Raw genomic sequence first — 19,896 nt, 5'->3', positions numbered from 1 at the left:
CAAGCCAGCTGACGGTGTGTGGCGGAGGGTACCTTGAGTACCTCTATCGGTTCTCCCTTCTATTCTAATCTCGTATTGTTCGTGGAAAGAAGGATTGTTGGTATGCCTTTGTGTGGGCTCTAATCTCTCTGATTTTATCCTCATGGCCTCTTCACGAGATATACGTAGGAGAGAGCAATATACTGCTCGACTCCTCGGTGAAAGTATGTTGTCAAAACTTCAACAAAAGCCCGTACCGAGCTACTGAGCATCTCTCCTGCAGAGATCCGAAATGTGAAATAATTTGGGTGAAGGTCATGGTTAAAGCAGGCTCAGACATGGTAATTGGATGTCTCTATAGGTCCCCTGGCTCAGCAGCTGTTGTGGCTGAGCACCTGAAGGATAATTTGGGAAATATTTCGAGTAGATTTCCCCACACCATGTTATAGTTCTGGGTGGAGATTTTAATTTGCCGGATATAGACCCGGAAACTCAAACGTTCATAACGGGTGGCAGGGACAATGAATCCAGCGAAATTTTTTTTTTAAGTGCTTTATCCGAAAACTACCTTGAGCAGTTAAACAGAGAACCGACTCGTGGCAATAACATATTAGACCTTCTGGCGACAAACAGACCCGAACTATTTGAAACAGTTAACGCATAACAGGGAATCAGCGATCATAAAGCAGTTACTGCATCAATGATTTCAGCTGTAAATAGAAATATTAAAAAAGGTAGGAAGATTTTTCTGTTTAGCAAAAGTGACAAAAAGCAGATTTCAGAGTACTTGATGGCTCAACACAAAAGTTTTGTCTCAAGTACAGATAGTGTTGAGGATCAGTGGACAAAGTTCAAAACCATCATACAATATGCATTAGATGAGTATGTGCCAAGCAAGATCATAAGAGATGGAAAAGAGCCACCGTGGTACAGCAACCAAGTTAGAAAACTGCTGCAAAAGCAAAGGGAACTTCACAGCAAACATGAACATAGCCAAAGCCTTGCAGACAAACAAAAATTATGCAAAGCGAAATGTAGTGTGAGGAGGGCTATGCGAGAGGCGTTCAATGAATTCAAAAGTAAAGTTCTATGTACTGACGTGGCAGAAAATCCTAAGAAATTTTGGTCTTATGTCGAAGCGGTAGGTGGATCAAAACAAAATGCCCAGACACTCTATGACCAAAATGGTACTGGAACAGAGGATGACAGACTAAAGGTCGAAATACTAAATGTTTTTTTCCAAAGCTGTTTCACAGAGGAAGACTGCACTGTAGTTCCTGCTCTAGATTGTCGCATAGATGACAAAATGGTAGATATCGAAACAATTAAAATCGCTCAAAAGAGGAAAGGGCACTGGACCTGAAGGGATACCAGTTCGATTCTACCACAGCATACTGGGTATCATATTAAGTTTCACCTGATGACTGATGACAAGCCCCCTTTTTGCTACCTTTTTCCCACTTGAACCTTCTTTTTAAGATGGCACAGCAGGTGAGAAGTTGGACACTGTCCCTTAGTAACTGCAATTACTAGATCCATACAGGCCCATCATGCAGCACACACACACACACACACACACACACACACACACACACACACACACACACACACACACACTTACTTTCGTGCTTGCAGTGTGGTTCAGATGAAGAGTTTGACAGCAACATAGTGATAATTTTCTCCTTGTTATCCTCGGAGGTACATATAGGCTAATGGCCTCCATAATTTTTTTATACCTCTCACTTCTTCCTGTTCTATTTTTGTATTCGAGATGCCACAAGTTATACAGTGCCTTATCTGTCTCCTACATTTCTATCAGTTTTGTTGTAGATGTGATGCACCACGTAAATTTTGAAGCCACGTTGATAAACATTAAATGTCAAACAGCAGCAACAATGTTAGCGCTCCAAGTGGTTACATTTCTCCATGCAGTAAACGGAAGATATATGTTTTCTTTGATCAAATCTACGACGAGGCACTACATTCAATCAAAGACAATTTGATCAAGGTCTAACTTTGACAACAAAGTTCCATATTACACAATCAAATCATATTTGACAAAGAAATCCAAATGATGATATCTTATCATTAGCCACAGACAAATCTGAATGCTATGTACTAGTTCCACCCTCACACTGCACTTATGTAATGAAGCTTCTCCACATTGCATATTAGGGAATAGGCAGAATGAAGGTAACAGTGCAATGTCATGTGTGAAGTGTTGACACCACCATTGAACATATGGCTCAGAAATGCCAGCCTGCACCCACCATCAATCAGCACTGGCACAGCATTTCAACCCTTGGCCATTTTACGACTACCCCCAGCAAAGAATATATATAGTGATTTTATTGGAACATTCCAAAAAGCAGTGTAGCTGCTGGTTGTCAACACCCTCTCTAACTTTCCATATGTGGCACATATACAGGGTGTTACAAAAAGGTATGGCCAAACTTTCAGGAAACATTCCTCACACACAAATAAAGAAAAGATGTTATGTGGACACGTGTCCAGAAACACATAATTACCATGTTAGAGCTCATTTTAGTTTTGTCAGTATGTACTGTACTTCGTCGATTCACCGCCAGTTGGCCCAATTGAAGGAAGGTAATGTTGACTTCAGTGCTTGTGTTGACATGCGACTCATTGCTCTACAGTACTAGCATCAAGCACATCAGTACTTAGCATCAACAGGTTAGTGTTCATCACGAACATGGTTTTGCAGTCAGTGCAATGTTTACAAATGTGGAGTTGGCAGATGCCCATTTGATGTATGGATTAGCACGGGGCAATAGCCGTGGCGGTACTTTGTATCGAGACAGATTTCCAGAACGAAGGTGTCCTGACAATAAGACGTTCGAAGCAATTGATCGGTGTCTTAGGGATCACAGAACATTCCATCCTATGACTCGCAACCGGGGAAGACCTAGAACGACGAGGATACCTGCAATGGATGAGGCAATTCTTCGTGCAGTTGACGATAACCCTAATATCAGCATCAGAGAAGTTGCTGCTGTACAAGATAACGTTGACATCACTGAATGGAGAGTGCTACGGGAGAACCAGTTGTTTCTGTACCAAGTACAGCGTGTGCAGGCACTGTCAGCAGCTGATTGACCTCCACGGGTACACTTCTGCGAATGGTTCATCCAACAATGTGTCAATCCTCATTTCAGTGCAAATGTTCTCTTTACGGATGAGGCTTCATTCCAACGTGATCAAATTGTAAATTTTCACAATCAACATGTGTGGGCTGACGAGAATCCGCACGCAATTGTGCAATCACGTCATCAACACAGATTTTCTGTGAACGTTTGGGAAGGCATTGTTGGTGATGTCTTGATTGGGCCCCATGTTCTTCACCTACGCTCAATGGAGCACGTTATCATGATTTCATACGGGAATTCTACCTGTGCTGCTAGAACATGTGCCTTTACAAGTACGACACAACATGTGGTTCATGCACGATGGAGCTCCTGCACATTTCAGTCGAAGTGTTTGTACGCTTCTCAACAACAGATTCGGTGACCGATGGATTGGTAGAGGCGGACCAATTCCATGGCCTCCACGCTCTCCTGACCTCAACCCTCTTGACTTTCATTTACAGGGGCATTTGAAAGCTCTTGTCTACGCAACCCCAGTACCAAATGTAGAGACTCTTCGTGCTCGTATCGTGGACGGCTGTGATACAATGCGCCATTCTCCAGGGATGCATCAGCGCATCAGGGATTCCATGCGACAGAGGGTGGATGCATGTATCCTTGCTAACGGAGGACATTTTGAACATTTCCTGTAACAAAGTGTTTGAAGTCTCACTGGTACGTTCTGTTGCTGTGTGTTTCCATTCCATGATTAATGTGATTTGAAGAGAAGTAATAAAATGAACTCTAACATGGAAAGTAAGCATTTCCGGACACATGTCCACATAACATATTTTCTTTCTTTGTGTGTGAGGAATGTTTCCTGAAAGTTTGGCCGTACCTTTTTGTAACACCCTGTATAGGGGATAGGCAAAATAATGTGAACACCAGTACTTACTTGGGAATGGTTTATTAATAAGGGGCTGGACCCCCATTTGCCCATAATACAGCTGTGATTCTTCTTGGAACACTGGCATATAATGATTATATAGTCTCTAGTAGAATCATATGCCACACTTTGATCAGAACCTCTTCTAATCCTGTAGTGACTAGGGATGCGGAAATCTGCTCCAGAGTCTGTGCTCCAATACCGCCTGTAAGAGTTCGATAATGTTCAAGTCCGCGGACTGTGTTCGCCAGGGAAGATGCTGCAGCTCAGTTGTGTGCTGCTCATACTACGATTGTGCTGTTCTGATTGCCTGAATGAGTGCATCATTGTTGGGGAACAACATTTGAATCGTGGGGTGCACCTGATCACCTACAATGTTCACATAATCATTGGCTTTAACGTGGCCTTTGAGGGTAATGAAGGGACCAGCAGAATACCATAATATGGCTGCAGACATCATCACACTTCCACCTCCATGCCTAACTGTTGGAATCAAACAATAAAGATTGTAGGCTTCTTTTGACATTCTCCAGACTTAAACCCAGCCCAATATTGGAAATAACAAAAACGTTGACTCATCAGACCATATGATGTGTTTCCACTGATCAGCTGTCCAGGATTTATGCTCCTGATACCATGTTTTACTTTTCTTTGCGTTTGTTATCATCACTAATGGTTTCGGTATAGCAGCTCATCCATGAATATTCGCTTTATGGAGCTCTCAGCGGACAGTGTTGGTAGATACGGAGTAAAGATGGTTATTGAGCTCTGCAGTCACTTTAGCCACTGTATTTTATGTTGTTTTGACACAATTTATGATAGCGTACGATGGTCTCTGTCATTTAGTTTTGATTTGCACCCACTATTATGTTTACACAATAATGTCTTTCCACATTTTGTGTAGGCTGACATGACTGTTGAATTAGTTGCTCTTGAAACATTCAATAATTTGCCTGTTTTGGTTACTGATGCTCCAGCTAATCGAGTCCCCACAGTCTGCCTTCTTTTGAACTCTGTTAGGTCTTTCCTTGCACATCGACCTCAGCTCTGAATGCAAATGCAAAGCGTGCACTACTCATAAACGACCTGCACTGATGCCTAGTCCGTACTTAACATGCACAGTCCAGCACAACACATGCCTTACATGCATTGTTGAGCATCAAACACAACCATTCCATTACTATTACTGTTCACATGATTTTGTCTCTGACCTGTAGCTACCACTACCACCAACACCAACAACACCACCACTACCATCACCACCAACCACCAGCAACTAACATCCATGCCTTCTTTCTCATATTTGCAATAGAGCCCTCCATCCTGGTTTCTGACAACAGCCTTCAATTTACAGCCTCTATATTTCAGGATATTTGTGAACACAACTGTATTGAAGACCTGACCATCACCTCTTTCCATTTCAGTACCCAGTCCAGAAATAGACCTTCAGAATGCAGATGTGCAATATAATGATGACAGCTGACTCCAGGGTCATACTCACCAGCTTCCTCGCAACCTACCTGTCTGCCCCATAAATAGACGTAATCTGTCTGAAATTTTACACAGGTGCTAATGATGCACCCTTTTTTGACACATGTTCCCAACTCAGCTGGCCCACTGCCCTTGCACCTAGTCTTATTACCACACACACTCCCATGTACCGGCTAATAGGGAGTGGTAAATGTTTGAGGTTGAAACTGACCAGGATCACAAGGTCATCCAGTGCAATCAGCTCCAGCTACAGTGAAATGTAATGCCCCATCCCCCTTAACAATCAACTGGACATGATTCGCACAACCGTGTCTGTAGCTAGCATGCCCAACAGCCTGCCTGTCACTACTACAACCTCTGCTATTGTTTTAGGCACCAACAAGGGGTCAACAATGATGAACAATGGGAGCTGGTGGGGGTGGAACCGCTCCCATGCCCTATGGCACTTCCAGCTCTCATCAACATCACAGAAGCCCTCACCAAGCAGCCAATGGCGGCTGAGCATTCTTGGACTGGTGTGCCCATGAAGAACAAGCTGTTGTCCTCCTCTGAACTGCAGCTAGCATCCACTCCCCTGTATGCAGGACAGGTGGTGATCCAAAACAGTAGTCAGCCAGCAATTCCACAGACAGTGCCGATACCTGACATGTTAATCATGATGAAATACCACAAGAGTATTCAGCGGAAATTCCAGCAACTCAGACCCCCTTCCCTAAACAAAAATTGGAGAGAAGCCACAAGAATAAAAACAAGCAGCTTTTGTCCCATATTACTCCCGCTGATATAATTATCTTATACTTTCATATTGATCACTCTCCCTGCATCATATCCAGTATTTTTGCATGTTAACTCGCGCACCTTTCTAGCTCCACATGATCTTTTATCTCATCCTACGAACGCTCCCCCACCCCCACACACACACTTTCTCCATTCTATCCCAGTTTGCACCCACTAATTCCACCTCATCCAGTCACATCTGCTGTTCTTCACACTTATCCACCCTCAGACCAGCTACCCACAGTAATATATACTATTTTTCTTATCCTTGTGACTTCTCGCCAATTTTAGTGAGTTTTCGCATTTCACTATCATCGACTCCCTCAGATTTGATCTTGTTTCCCACTTTTGCATCCTTTTTGTGACTTTTCATAGGTATTTGGGTGTATTATTGTGAAATTTTTCTGGTGTAATTTTACAGTATTTACGCAATTTTTCGCATTTTTCCACCACCATAGATCCTTGCTCCTTCCATCTGCATCAGTACAAAAAACTTTCCTTATTCCTAGCAGATCCCTGTCCCACATGCTGCTCCTGCATTGTTGCTTGGCTCATGGAATCACCCCTAATGACCTTACCATCAAATTACCCATCTCTGGCTGCCACCCCTCCTTCCACAATGGCCTCCACCTGTTCAGATTCTGCCAATCCTTAGCCCTCGCCAACATAGTCCTGCAAAACCATATCAACCTAGCCCAAACCTCCTTGCTGTACCTTCTCTCCATCTGTAAAATTCTCCTGCTATGCAATCTCAAATTCCTGGAACCCATAACACACATTGAAACTCTTGCCCTGCAGGAACTTGAGCAACATGCACAACACCTCCAAAAAAAGCTCTCCATCCTGCTCACTTCCTACTCCTTAAGAGTACCACCGTCCACCACCTTTACAACAACCTCCAAGCCTCCCCCATGTCCCCTCATAGCTGACAAACCCTGTTTCACAGACCTACTACACTTACCTCACCCTACAAAACTCCCTCCCAGCACCACAGAGAATCCAGAACCTAAACAGACTCCCAACACAGTCATGAACCTTTCCTCCAGAAGACTTAGCCCCACAGAAATATTGGTCCTTTCCAAAGGCCTCACCTTTTGCCCCACTCCCAAATTCAACCATGCAGGACTTGTTAAAGACCTTCTCTCCTTCTCCCGGCCCCTACAGTGGAAACACTTTTTTGCCACCAACCCTACCAACCAGACTCAATCTAAGACCAATATTGAACCTTGCCTAACTCAGTTCACTCCTCCATCCAACTGTCATTCCCCTCACTGCCCCCAAATCAGCCCCTGTTAACTTTCCAGAATTTCTTAACCTCCAACCTTGCCTCACCATCATTCCCCAAATCCCTCAACATGCAAACTAGCCTTACATCCACAGAAAGAACTGCAGTCCACCATCTAAAAACTGATCCCGAGCTCATAATCCTACCTGCAGACATAGACTCCACCGTTGTTTTGAACCACAAGGATTACCTGGGGGGAATGACTCTGCCAGCTGTCAGATACTTCCACCTAAAAACCTTGCTATGATGACCCATTCCAGCAATCCAGCAGGATCTCCAGATATCCAGTCACTACTCAAATCCTTAGGCACATCCCAGAACCTCTCCCTGGAGTCTATCTCTCTACTCACTCCGACCACTCTCGACACTCCTACCTTCTACATGCTTCCTAAAGTCCATAAACCCAACCACCCAGGACACTCCATTGTGGCCAGTTACTGTGCCCCCCCCCCCCCCCCCCCCCGAGAGAATCTCTGCACTCGTATACCAACACCTTCAACCTATTGCCCGAAACCTACTCTCTTATATAAAAGGTGCCAACCATTTTCTCCACAGACTCTCCACAATTCCTGCCCTTTACCACACGTGCTCTGCTTGTCACTATTGATGCCACCTCCCTGTACACTAACATTCCTAATACCCATGGCCTTACCGCTGTTAAACACTACCTTTCTCAACATCCAACAGATTCCAAACCAACAACCTCCTGTCTAGTCGCCATGACCACCTATATCCTCACCCACAATTACTTCTCCTTTGAAGGTATTACCTACAAACAAATCTGGGTTAGGCTATAGGCACCATCCTATGCCAAACTACTCATGGGCCATCTATAGGAATCCTTCCTAAAAACCCAGAATCCTAAACCGCTCACCTGGTTCAGATTCATTGATGACATCTTTGCTATCTGAATCAAAGGTGAGGACACCCTATCCACATTCCTCCAGAACCTCAACAACTTCTCCCCCATTTGATTCATCTGGTCCTACTCAACCCAACAAGCCACCTTCCTAGATGTTGACGAGCACCTCAAAGATGGCTAGATCAGTACCTCCCTCCATATCAAACCTATTAACCACCAGCAATACCTCCACTTCAACAGCTGCCACCTGTTCCATACAGCCTAGCCAATCATGGTTGTCGCATCTGCAGTGTCAAGAAATCCCTCTGGGAATATACTGAGGGTCTCACTGAAGCCTGCACTGACTCTAATTATCCTCCCAACCTTGTACAAAAACAAATTTCCAGTGCCTTATCTTTCCAGTCTCCCACCACCTCCCAAGTCCTACCGCCCGACCACAGAGGAGCATTCCCCTCGTAACTAAGTACCACCCAGGACTGGAGCAGCTGAACTTCACTCTCCACCAGGATTCTGATTACCTCTCCTTGTGCTCTGAAATGATAAATGTCCAGCCCACTATACTTCCCACCCCTCCCACAGTGTTATTCCACTGTCCATCGAACCTACACAATATACTCGTCCATCCTTACACAACCCCTACTCCCATTCTCTTACCCCATGGCTCATACCCCTGCAATAGACTTACATGCAAGACCTGTCCCATACATCCTCCCACCATCACCTACTCCAGTCCGGTCACTAACATCACCTATCCATCAAAGACAGGGCTGCCTGTGAAACCAGTCATTTGGTCTACAAGCTTAGCTGCAACCACTGTGCTGCATTCCATGTATGCATGACAACCAACAAGCTGTCTGTCCGCATGAATGGCCACCAACAAACTTTGGCCAAGAAACAAGTGGACCACCCTGTTGCTGAACACGCTCCCAAACATGATATCCTTGATTTCAATGACTACTTTACAGCCTGTGCCATATGAATCATTCCCACCAACACAAGCTTTTCTGAATTGTGCAGGTGGGAGCTTTCCTTGTAATTCATCCTATGTTCCCGTAACCCTCCTGGCCTCAACCTTTGTTAGTCACTGTCCTCATCCATCCAGCTCCTTCCCTGTTCCCATCCAGCAATATACAGTTCATTCCACCACCACACCCAGTCTTTTTATTATTTTTCTCTCTCCTTTTCTGCTACCTTCCCCCTCCCCCCCCCCCCCCAATTCCCCCCCATCCCCACCTCTCCCCTCTGTCTAACCTGCAGCACTTTACTGTCTGCCACCCCCACCATACTATCCCACCCCCTGCCTACCACAGCCTCCTCCTTACCCCCATCCAGTCATATGTCTGCTATGTGCAGAGTAGCTACTTTCCTTTCCATAATACTGTTACATTCCACCTTGGATTTTCCATTGTCTAACGTAAACTAACATTTCATGGAACAAGACTAAACAGTTTCCAAATAATCTTAATATGATCCTTGTTAATAATGCATACACAAACAATGCCGATTCATTGCTAGCAATGTACTTTGGAACACACACTTGTGCACACTAATGTGATTAATGAGAGTGTGACTGAAATAGTCACTCATTGAATGCAAAAGTACCTTAGAAGAATTCTTCGAAGCCAGGTCATTCAGGTATTTCGTGGTGGACAAACTAGAGACCTTCCGCATGTTTTGGAATACACTAATCACTACTCATTAGTCAAAAGACAGGCAATATTAGAAATATTGCCAATCGAAAGTTTTGGGTCACAGTTGAGGAGAAGGAAGACATAAAAAGATGTATTCAGCAATACTGTAAAAGGAAAGATAGACATTTAATTATGGACTATTGCCAGTGTGAGATATGAAAACAATACACTATTTGGCGGCCAATGAGGCTTTTGTTATATGTCAATTTATATGGTTACAATAACTGTATATTTGCCTCATATGTCCCTTTATGAATTAGGTTTTGTTTAGCAGTAAATTTTTGCATTAAGGTAGCTGCTATGAGATTTTATTTCAGCTATTCGGAAATTCAGTTTCATGTAATCGAGAATGCCTTGCGTAAAAATAATGCTGTGCAAAACTTTGAATGATTCATTATCTACATAAATATGAATTGCTGTGGAAGGAATTGTACTTAACAGAATAAGAAAGTAAATATCTTTAGTATTTAAAATGTGGAATAAGATTTTTGAGTAAACTGTATTTACAGTCATATGTTTTCACTGAATCACTGCAGCAAAAAGTAACGTGTTTTGTTAGTGAGCTGCATAATTAGTAATGAAAATATCAGCATTGTAAAAGTAGCTTACACTCCACTGGATGTTCAAACTATTGATTATCTCTTGCAATATTCAGTGCAAAGTGAAGTTGATTGCCAGTAATGATTTTATTATTATTATTATTATTATTATTATTAAACTAGTTTCAAGTAACAAAATGTTTTCACAAAATTTCTCCTGGCAATCAAAATAGATTTACAAGCAACATATTAACATTTTTTAGTAACTTCTGTGCAGCGACAATACAAATAGGGTATTTATACATAAGGTTGCAGCAAGGATTCAGATCTCTACTTTGTTATCAAGATGTCACTGTTTCTTGCATCTTTAAATTCATATTTATCAATATTTACTCAACAAATCCCCCCCATGAACCATGGACCTTGCCGATGGTGGGGAGGCTTGCGTGCCTCAGCGATACAGATAGCCGTACCGTAGGTGCAACCACAATGGAGGGGTATCTGTTGAGAGGCCAGACAAACGTGTGGTTCCTGAAGAGGGGCAGCAGCCTTTTCAGTAGTTGCAAGGGCAACAGTCTGGATGATTGACTGATCTGGCCTTGTAACAATAACCAAAACGGCCTTGCTGTGCTGGTACTGCGAACGGCTGAAAGCAAGGGGAAACTACAGCCGTAATTTTTCCCGAGGGCATGCAGCTTTACTGTATGATTACATGATGATGGCGTCCTCTTGGGTAAAATATTCCGGAGGTAAAATAGTCCCCCATTCGGATCTCCGGGCGGGGACTACTCAAGAGGATGTCGTTATCAGGAGAAAGAAAACTGGCATTCTACGGATCGGAGCGTGGAATGTCAGATCCCTTAATCGGGCAGGTAGGTTAGAAAATTTAAAAAGGGAAATGGATAGGTTGAAGTTAGATATAGTGGGAATTAGTGAAGTTCGGTGGCAGGAGGAACAAGACTTATGGTCAGGTGACTACAGGGTTATAAACACAAAATCAAATAGGGGTAATGCAGGAGTAGGTTTAATAATGAATAGGAAAATAGGAATGCGGGTAAGCTACTACAAACAGCATAGTGAACGCATTATTGTGGCCAAGATAGATACGAAGCCCACACCTACTACAGTAGTACAAGTTTATATGCCAACTAGCTCTGCAGATGACGAAGAAATTGAAGAAATGTATGATGAAATAAAAGAAATTATTCAGATTGTGAAGGGAGACGAAAATTTAATAGTCATGGGTGACTGGAATTCGAGTGTAGGAAAAGGGAGAGAAGGAAACATAGTAGGTGAATATGGATTGGGGGACAGAAATGAAAGAGGAAGCCGCCTGGTAGAATTTTGCACAGAGCACAACATAATCATAACTAACACTTGGTTTAAGAATCATGAAAGAAGGTTGTATACATGGAAGAACCCTGGAGATACTAAAAGGTATCAGATAGATTATATAATGGTAAGACAGAGATTTAGGAACCAGGTTTTAAATTGTAAGACATTTCCAGGGGCAGATGTGGACTCTGACCACAATCTATTGGTTATGACCTGTAGATTAAAACTGAAGAAACTGCAAAAAGGTGGGAATTTAAGGAGATGGGACCTGGATAAACTGAAAGAACCAGAGGTTGTACAGAGATTCAGGGAGAGCATAAGGGAGCAATTGACAGGAATAGGGGAAATAAATACAGTAGAAGAAGAATGGGTAGCTTTGAGGGATGAAGTAGTGAAGGCAGCAGAGGATCAAGTAGGTAAAAAGACGAGGGCTAGTAGAAATCCTTGGGTAACAGAAGAAATATTGAATTTAATTGATGAAAGGAGAAAATATAAAAATGCGGTAAGTGAAACAGGCAAAAAGGAATACAAACGTCTCAAAAACGAGATCGACAGGAAGTGCAAAATGGCTAAACAGGGATGGCTAGAGGACAAATGTAAGGATGTAGAGGCCTATCTCACTAGGGGTAAGATAGATACCGCCTACAGGAAAATTAAAGAGACCTTTGGAGATAAGAGAACGACTTGTATGAATATCAAGAGCTCAGATGGAAACCCAGTTCTAAGCAAAGAAGGGAAAGCAGAAAGGTGGAAGGAGTATATAGAGGGTCTATACAAGGGCGATGTACTTGAGGACAATATTATGGAAATGGAAGAGGATGTAGATGAAGATGAAATGGGAGATACGATACTGCGTGAAGAGTTTGACAGAGCACTGAAAGACCTGAGTCGAAACAAGGCCCCCGGAGTAGACAATATTCCATTGGAACTACTGACGGCCGTGGGAGAGCCAGTCCTGACAAAACTCTACCATCTGGTGAGCAAGATGTATGAAACAGGCGAAATACCCTCAGACTTCAAGAAGAATATAATAATTCCAATCCCAAAGAAAGCAGGTGTTGACAGATGTGAAAATTACCGAACAATCAGTTTAATAAGCCACAGCTGCAAAATACTAACACGAATTCTTTACAGACGAATGGAACAACTAGTAGAAGCCAACCTCGGGGAAGATCAGTTTGGATTCCGTAGAAACACTGGAACACGTGAGGCAATACTGACCTTACGACTTATCTTAGAAGAAAGATTAAGGAAAGGCAAACCTACGTTTCTAGCATTTGTAGACTTAGAGAAAGCTTTTGACAATGTTGACTGGAATACTCTCTTTCAAATTCTGAAGGTGGCAGGGGTAAGATACAGGGAGCGAAAGGCTATTTACAATTTGTACAGAAACCAGATGGCAGTTATGAGAGTCGAGGGACATGAAAGGGAAGCAGTGGTTGGGAAGGGAGTAAGACAGGGTTGTAGCCTCTCCCCGATGTTGCTCAATCTGTATATTGAGCAAGCAGTAAAGGAAACAAAAGAAAAATTCGGGGTAGGTATTAAAATTCATGGAGAAGAAATAAAAACTTTGAGGTTCGCCGATGACATTGTAATTCTGTCAGAGACAGCAAAGGACTTGGAAGAGCAGTTGAATGGAATGGACAGTGTCTTGAAAGGAGGATATAAGATGAACATCAACAAAAGCAAAACAAGGATAATGGAATGTAGTCTAATTAAGTCGGGTGATGCTGAGGGAATTAGATTAGGAAATGAGGCACTTAAAGTAGTAAAGGAGTTTTGCTATTTGGGGAGCAAAATAACTGATGATGGTCGAAGTAGAGAGGATATAAAATGTAGGCTGGCAATGGCAAGGAAAGCGTTTCTGAAGAAGAGAAATTTGTTAACATCCAGTATTGATTTAAGTGTCAGGAAGTCATTTCTGAAAGTATTTGTATGGAGTGTAGCCATGTATGGAAGTGAAACATGGACGATAAATAGTTTGGACAAGAAGAGAATAGAAGCTTTCGAAATGTGGTGCTACAGAAGAATGCTGAAGATTAGATGGGTAGATCACATAACTAATGAGGAAGTATTGAATAGGATTGGGGAGAAGAGAAGTTTGTGGCACAACTTGACCAGAAGAAGGGATCGGTTGGTAGGACATGTTCTGAGGCATCAAGGGATCACCAATTTAGTGTTGGAGGGCAGCGTGGAGGGTAAAAATCGTAGAGGGAGACCAAGAGATGAATACACTAAGCAGATTCAGAAGGATGTAGGTTGCAATAGGTACTGGGAGATGAAAAAGCTTGCACAGGATAGAGTAGCATGGAGAGCTGCATCAAACCAGTCTCAGGACTGAAGACCACAACAACAACAACAACTCAACAAATATCTGTCTGCTGACTTCTCTTTTTATGAGTTAACATTTTTCATAATTTCATGACTGCTAGGGATCTGCAACATGAGTGCCACTTTCTCGATCATTTCAAATGCCTTTCCATTCAATTAAAGGAAAGTTGTAACAGATAAATCTTCAATTATAGAAAGTTTTTAGGGCTAGAGGGGGTGTTACAACTTGTGAGTAGATATCTTGTGCCACATACCACGCAAACCTATGTCAAGCAGAATCGCAGCAGTACTGCATTCCAAAGATGGAGCAACATGCTATTATGCAAGTGGTTTAATGTTTCAGCTCATCAGAATACATAATCCTTTGGTCTGTCTCCAAATAAATCCAGAACAGCTGCGCTAGGCCAGTTAATTATATCTTAGTAACATGTAATTTTATTTGATGTAATTATTACAGTTTCGGTTCAAAGTTCTTTGCTATCTGCTCGTTCCTTCTTTTGGCTTGTAATAAACATTTATTGATGTTGCTCCTTCAGAATCTGCATGTGATATACTTATCTGCTTACACCTTTTCTTTAACACCCAGCATAAAAAAGTCCTTAATACGTCATATCTTTACTTAAATGTCATAGCTGTATGTGTTATTTGTACAGTCTTTTCTTTATTCTATAAGCGGTGGATGAAATTTGACATCTCTGAAATGGAACAGATATCATATCTTTACTTAAATGTCATAGCTGTATGTGTTATTTGTACAGTCTTTTCTTTATTCTATAAGCGGTGGATGAAATTTGACATCTCTGAAATGGAACAGATAATGGACAAAGATGCAAGAAAGGCACAGCAGCAAGGATTGCACAATGCAGAAGGGCTTGCCACAGAAGGAAAAGTGTTGCAAACAAATAAAATTGTATACCAAAGATCAGCAGAAGATTCACAAAAATCTATGCTTGGAGCATAACACTATAACTGTAAAACAATGAGAAATGGGAAAACAGAAATTAAACAATTACAATTCTTTGAAACATATTGTGCAGGAGACTGCTGATGATCATACTGACTGACTGATTAATAAATAAAGAAATCATTAAAAAAGAGAGATGTTTAATAAATAACATAATAAACCAATGAGATAGAATGGTTAGGTACATATTACAATTTGAGTCTCTGTTGAAAACTTTAGCTAAAAAATGGTGTATTAAAAGAATCACTAAGGTTGGCAGAAATGTGTGTGAGAAGGATGGATTGCTGATGATTTAGGACGCAGCAGTTATGCTGCAATGAAACCAATAAATGGCAAGTTCGAGGACCGAAATACTGAAATCAAATGATACTTAGAGTTGATGAGTAAAACAACAACCACAAGATTTTTTTTCTTTGCATAATGAATATCCACCCTCACACCTTCACTTCTCTAGTAACTCTCTTCTACTTCCCAACCTCCTCCTCCTGTCACTTTACGATTACAGTCCCTTACCTCCAAGTTGTTGAATTCCCTTCCTGCCACTATTAAATTCTAGGCTTTTCTTATATTGGCAGCTATTGGCATTTAATCACCAATTTCCTTCTTCCATTCTGCTGTTTATCTCTTTGCCTGTGCGCATGAGCGGTATTCTTGCTCAGTTCCCAAATAATACCGATTCCAGCCATTTCCTCCCCTTTTGCTGGAGAAGGAAACTGTTCCGCAAGAAATCATTATTTTTCACCTTTTGCTCATATGTCTATCTGTTATTGTCAGGTGAATATGTATTTTTATCTTATCTGATTCAAACTGAGTTGGAAGTTAAACACATATTAAACCTAACTTGTATCAGCCTAACACCAGGACATCATCATATGATGTCAGAGTGAAAAGAAAGTCACCAGAGCAACATTACAACTACTGAAATGAATAAAGTTACAGAATACTCACACTGTTTGCACAGGTGGATGAGCATACTTTCTATTGTATGACAGTCAACTACAAATATTTAGTCTTCAATTTGACAAACTATTAATAAGAAATGAAAACATTCAAATAATATTTAATAATTTTATGCATACTTGTCAGAGATGTAGGTATCACCAATGGCTTGTCTAAATTTATATAGTACGAAAATTCATCTGAAAGTTTTGGGTCACTTGCAAATGCACATATACATGCATAAAAGTGCACACATCTCTTGAATGTTGGGTCATCTTTATTGCTTGCATGTTTTACTTGACCCTAAAAAAAAAAAAAAAAGAAAAACTATTAAAAGCAAAAACTTTCAGCAGAATTATGCCACTGTTAACAAAGAACACTATATTATGAAAGGGCAGATACAACTGATATGTGACAGTTAAAAAGTGCAATTTTCTTATCACTTGTGTACCACAGCATGTACCTACAAAACAAAATAAAGACTACAAGAAGAGTGTTGATTCTTGCCTGTTTCTAGATATGAGTTCTTAACTACATAAAAATAAAAGGCACAGGACACATAATACAACTCTACTGACAATTTAAGAGTATAAAGATAATTGTTCCCACACAATCCATTAAAACTGTCAGTTACATATATGTTACCTTAAATGCTGTACAGCTGCAGAAATATTTATTTTCCACTCTATCTTTCAGCCTTGACATGAAAAATGAAAAATGCAGATATCCCAATGGATGTTTTGGACTTGCTTTACACTTCACAGCCATTATATTTTTTGACACTCTTTGAACAAGAGGGCCTGCTGACTCATTTGCAAGAAACCAAACTGCCTGAAGGGGAAAAGAAGGAAAACAAATTTATTCAGTTTTCACTTGATCTGAACATATTAAATGAGCTAAAATGTATTGATGATAATCTGTTTTTTTTTTTTTTTTTTTGACAACAGTTTTAGCATTGTTTGCTATGCATTAATAAGATAAATAATTACAAACACTTGTTGGTTACACCAACTGGTTACAATTTTTCATATTTTATTGTGAACCATCACAGTCGTCAGTAATGGTAAACATTTAAGTTTGTATTCTGTGATGTCTGGGTACTGCATTGCTCCTGCTTTGGCTAATGTTTAACTTCCGAAGCAAGGAGAACTCCTGTCACTTTCAAAACACTGCTCTCACAGACTAGCTGTGTTGAAGTTTGTGACAGCTGTGAGCAAAAAGTTTGTAACAGCTTGTGACCTGTTATGTTCAGTGATCTAGCAAGTGGCTCAGTTTCAGTAAAAGTGTTTATCCTCTTAAAAGTTTAGTGTATAATACACGAGGTGTGTTCAAAAGAAAGGTGACTTTACATTTTTCTGAAAAAAATACAAGTATTTATTTATTCATCAATATTCATGTTGTCCCCTTCAAAGTAATCCACCCCAGATACAATACACTTGTGCCAATGGTTCTTCCAATCCTCGAAGCACTTCTCATAAGCACTTTTTGGTACAGCCTTGAGTACTTCCAGCGATGCAGTTTTTATTTCCTCAATCGTTGAAAATCTTCAGCCTTTCATAGGTCTCTTCAGTTTTGGGAACAGGAAAAAGCTGCAGGGGGTCAAATCCAGTGAATATGGTGGCAGAGGCAAGATTGCCATGTTGTTTTGGCCAAAAAATCTCTCACAAGCATCGATGAATGAGCATATGCATTGTTGTGATGCAAAAGCATGAATTGTTTTTCCACAATTCCAGACATTTTCCGCATACTGCTACTCGCTGAGGGCGCATAATATCAAGGTAATACTCCTTATTGACCATGCAACCTTGAGGCAAACATTCATGACACACTACGCCACAGTAACTAAAAAAACAGTGAGCAAAACTTTGACATTTGATTGAACTTGGCGTGCTTTATACAGTCTTGGCTCTCTGGGATGCTTCCATTGGGATGACTGGGCTTTTGTTTCGATGGCATAAGCGTAAAACCATGTTTCGTCACCAGTTATGACCCTTTTGAGCAAATCAGGATAATCAATGACATCATTTAAGAGCTCCTGAGCGATGCTCATGCGACGGTTCTTCTGATCAAAATTGAGAAGTTTTGGCACAAACTTTACTGACAAACGTCTCATGCCTAAAACATCCGAAAAAATTGCACGGCATGATACGACCGGTATCCCAACATCCTCAGTAACTTCTCTCACGGTAATTTGATGATTTTATAAAACAATTTTCTTCAACGTTATCATCTGATGATGATGTGCTGGGGCATCCAGAGCAAGGTTCGTCACTGGCATCTTCTTGGCCATCTTGGAAGAGCTTGTACCACTTGCAAACATTTTTTTTTTTTTTACTTACAGCAAACTCACTGTATGGCACTGCCAACATTTCAGGTGTTTTAGAGCACTTGATCCCATTTTTCAAAAACAAAATTTGATGCCAATTCTTTGCTCCATTTTTTATAATAATTGAAAATCGCTGAGCACACTAAAACATGTCTAACCTTTCTATCTGTCAAAAACAAACAAAGTATGCTGTACACTTGAAACTGAAGATATGTTTGGGACCTGTGTACCAACATATATAAAAAAATTGATAATCGAATGTACGTTGCCCGCACAATTTAAAAAGTCACCTTAGTTTTTGAACAGCCCTATTATAGAATTCTATATAATGTAGTCTAGTGTTGCTACCATCCTTTTGTGTGTGAATCCAGAAATAAGGAAGGGGACTGGTCTAGTTACTGGGTGTTATTGATCCAGAGTTAAAAAGTAATCAAAAATATCTTAGAAATGGATAAATGGTTAAATATGTCAATGACTGAGAGAACAGATCATACTGAAGCTATAGATCATATAACAGGTATGTTCAGATATATAAAACTGCAAACAACTGTGCCTTCACACACAAAGAAAAATGAATTTTGATTTACTTGTATTTCTGCAAATGCTGAAGACAGACCTGCTTTGTGAATGAAAACCAAAACCTGTAAATTAAAAAGATACCATTCCAGAATGAAATTTTCACTCTGTAGTGGAATGTGCACTGATATGAAACTTCCTGGCAGATTAAAACTGTGCCAAACTGAGACTCGAACTCAAGTTCAAGTCTCGGTCCAGCACATAGTTTTAATCTGCCAGGAGGTTTCAAAAGATACCTATTTACAAAACACATAATGCTCTGCAAAATTTGTGGATGATCTAGACAAAGTAACATAAAATGTGAACTACTTGGTAGAAATGAATCAAAATGTGGGAGCATGTTGCCACGGTCTACCGGTGATGCAGAAAACACTGGAAGTCAGATGGCATGAGATCAATGTGGTTATAGCATCAAATGGGGCTGGCCTCACAACATACAACAGTAGCAGGAAAGAAAAGAGACAGTGGTGTGTCAAATAGTGAGCAATTATTGTGCACAGCAGTAGTGCTCTTCATTACAACATGGCTCAGAGACAAAACTTGGATGGCTTCTTATGGAGAACAATCATCAGGAAACTGGAAGAAGGATTAAGTTTTACAAGTGTGGACCAGAAGTTTGGTATTGCTCACAGCATTGTTTCAAGTGCATGGGGAGCATTCTGAAACACAAGTACTGCTGCCTGAAGCAGAGGAGGTGGTCGACCAGTCAACTAAAGCAGCAGATAACTGCTACATTGTGCAACAGGTGAAAAGGGGCCCAAGTCAAACAGAG

General features: G+C 41.0%; 1 protein-coding gene across 3 annotated transcripts in view; it reads right to left on the bottom strand.

The window, feature by feature from the left end:
- The window catches only part of LOC124605604 (uncharacterized protein C2orf42), a 223,069-nt gene that overhangs the window by 127,036 nt on the left and 76,137 nt on the right, over positions 1-19,896 (bottom strand). For all 3 annotated transcript variants that reach the window (XM_047137398.1, XM_047137399.1, XM_047137400.1), the window contains 2 exons: positions 16,868-17,053; positions 16,363-16,525 (listed from right to left, as the gene is read on the bottom strand). In XM_047137398.1, coding sequence (XP_046993354.1) covers positions 16,363-16,525; positions 16,868-17,053 — 349 coding nt within the window. The remainder of the gene's footprint in view (positions 1-16,362; positions 16,526-16,867; positions 17,054-19,896) is intronic.

The sequence above is a fragment of the Schistocerca americana genome, chromosome 3 (assembly GCF_021461395.2).
Source record: "Schistocerca americana isolate TAMUIC-IGC-003095 chromosome 3, iqSchAmer2.1, whole genome shotgun sequence".
Classification (NCBI taxonomy): domain Eukaryota; kingdom Metazoa; phylum Arthropoda; class Insecta; order Orthoptera; family Acrididae; genus Schistocerca; species Schistocerca americana.
Note: the sequence above shows the minus strand (reverse complement) of the source record. Positions and strands in the feature narration are given on the sequence as shown.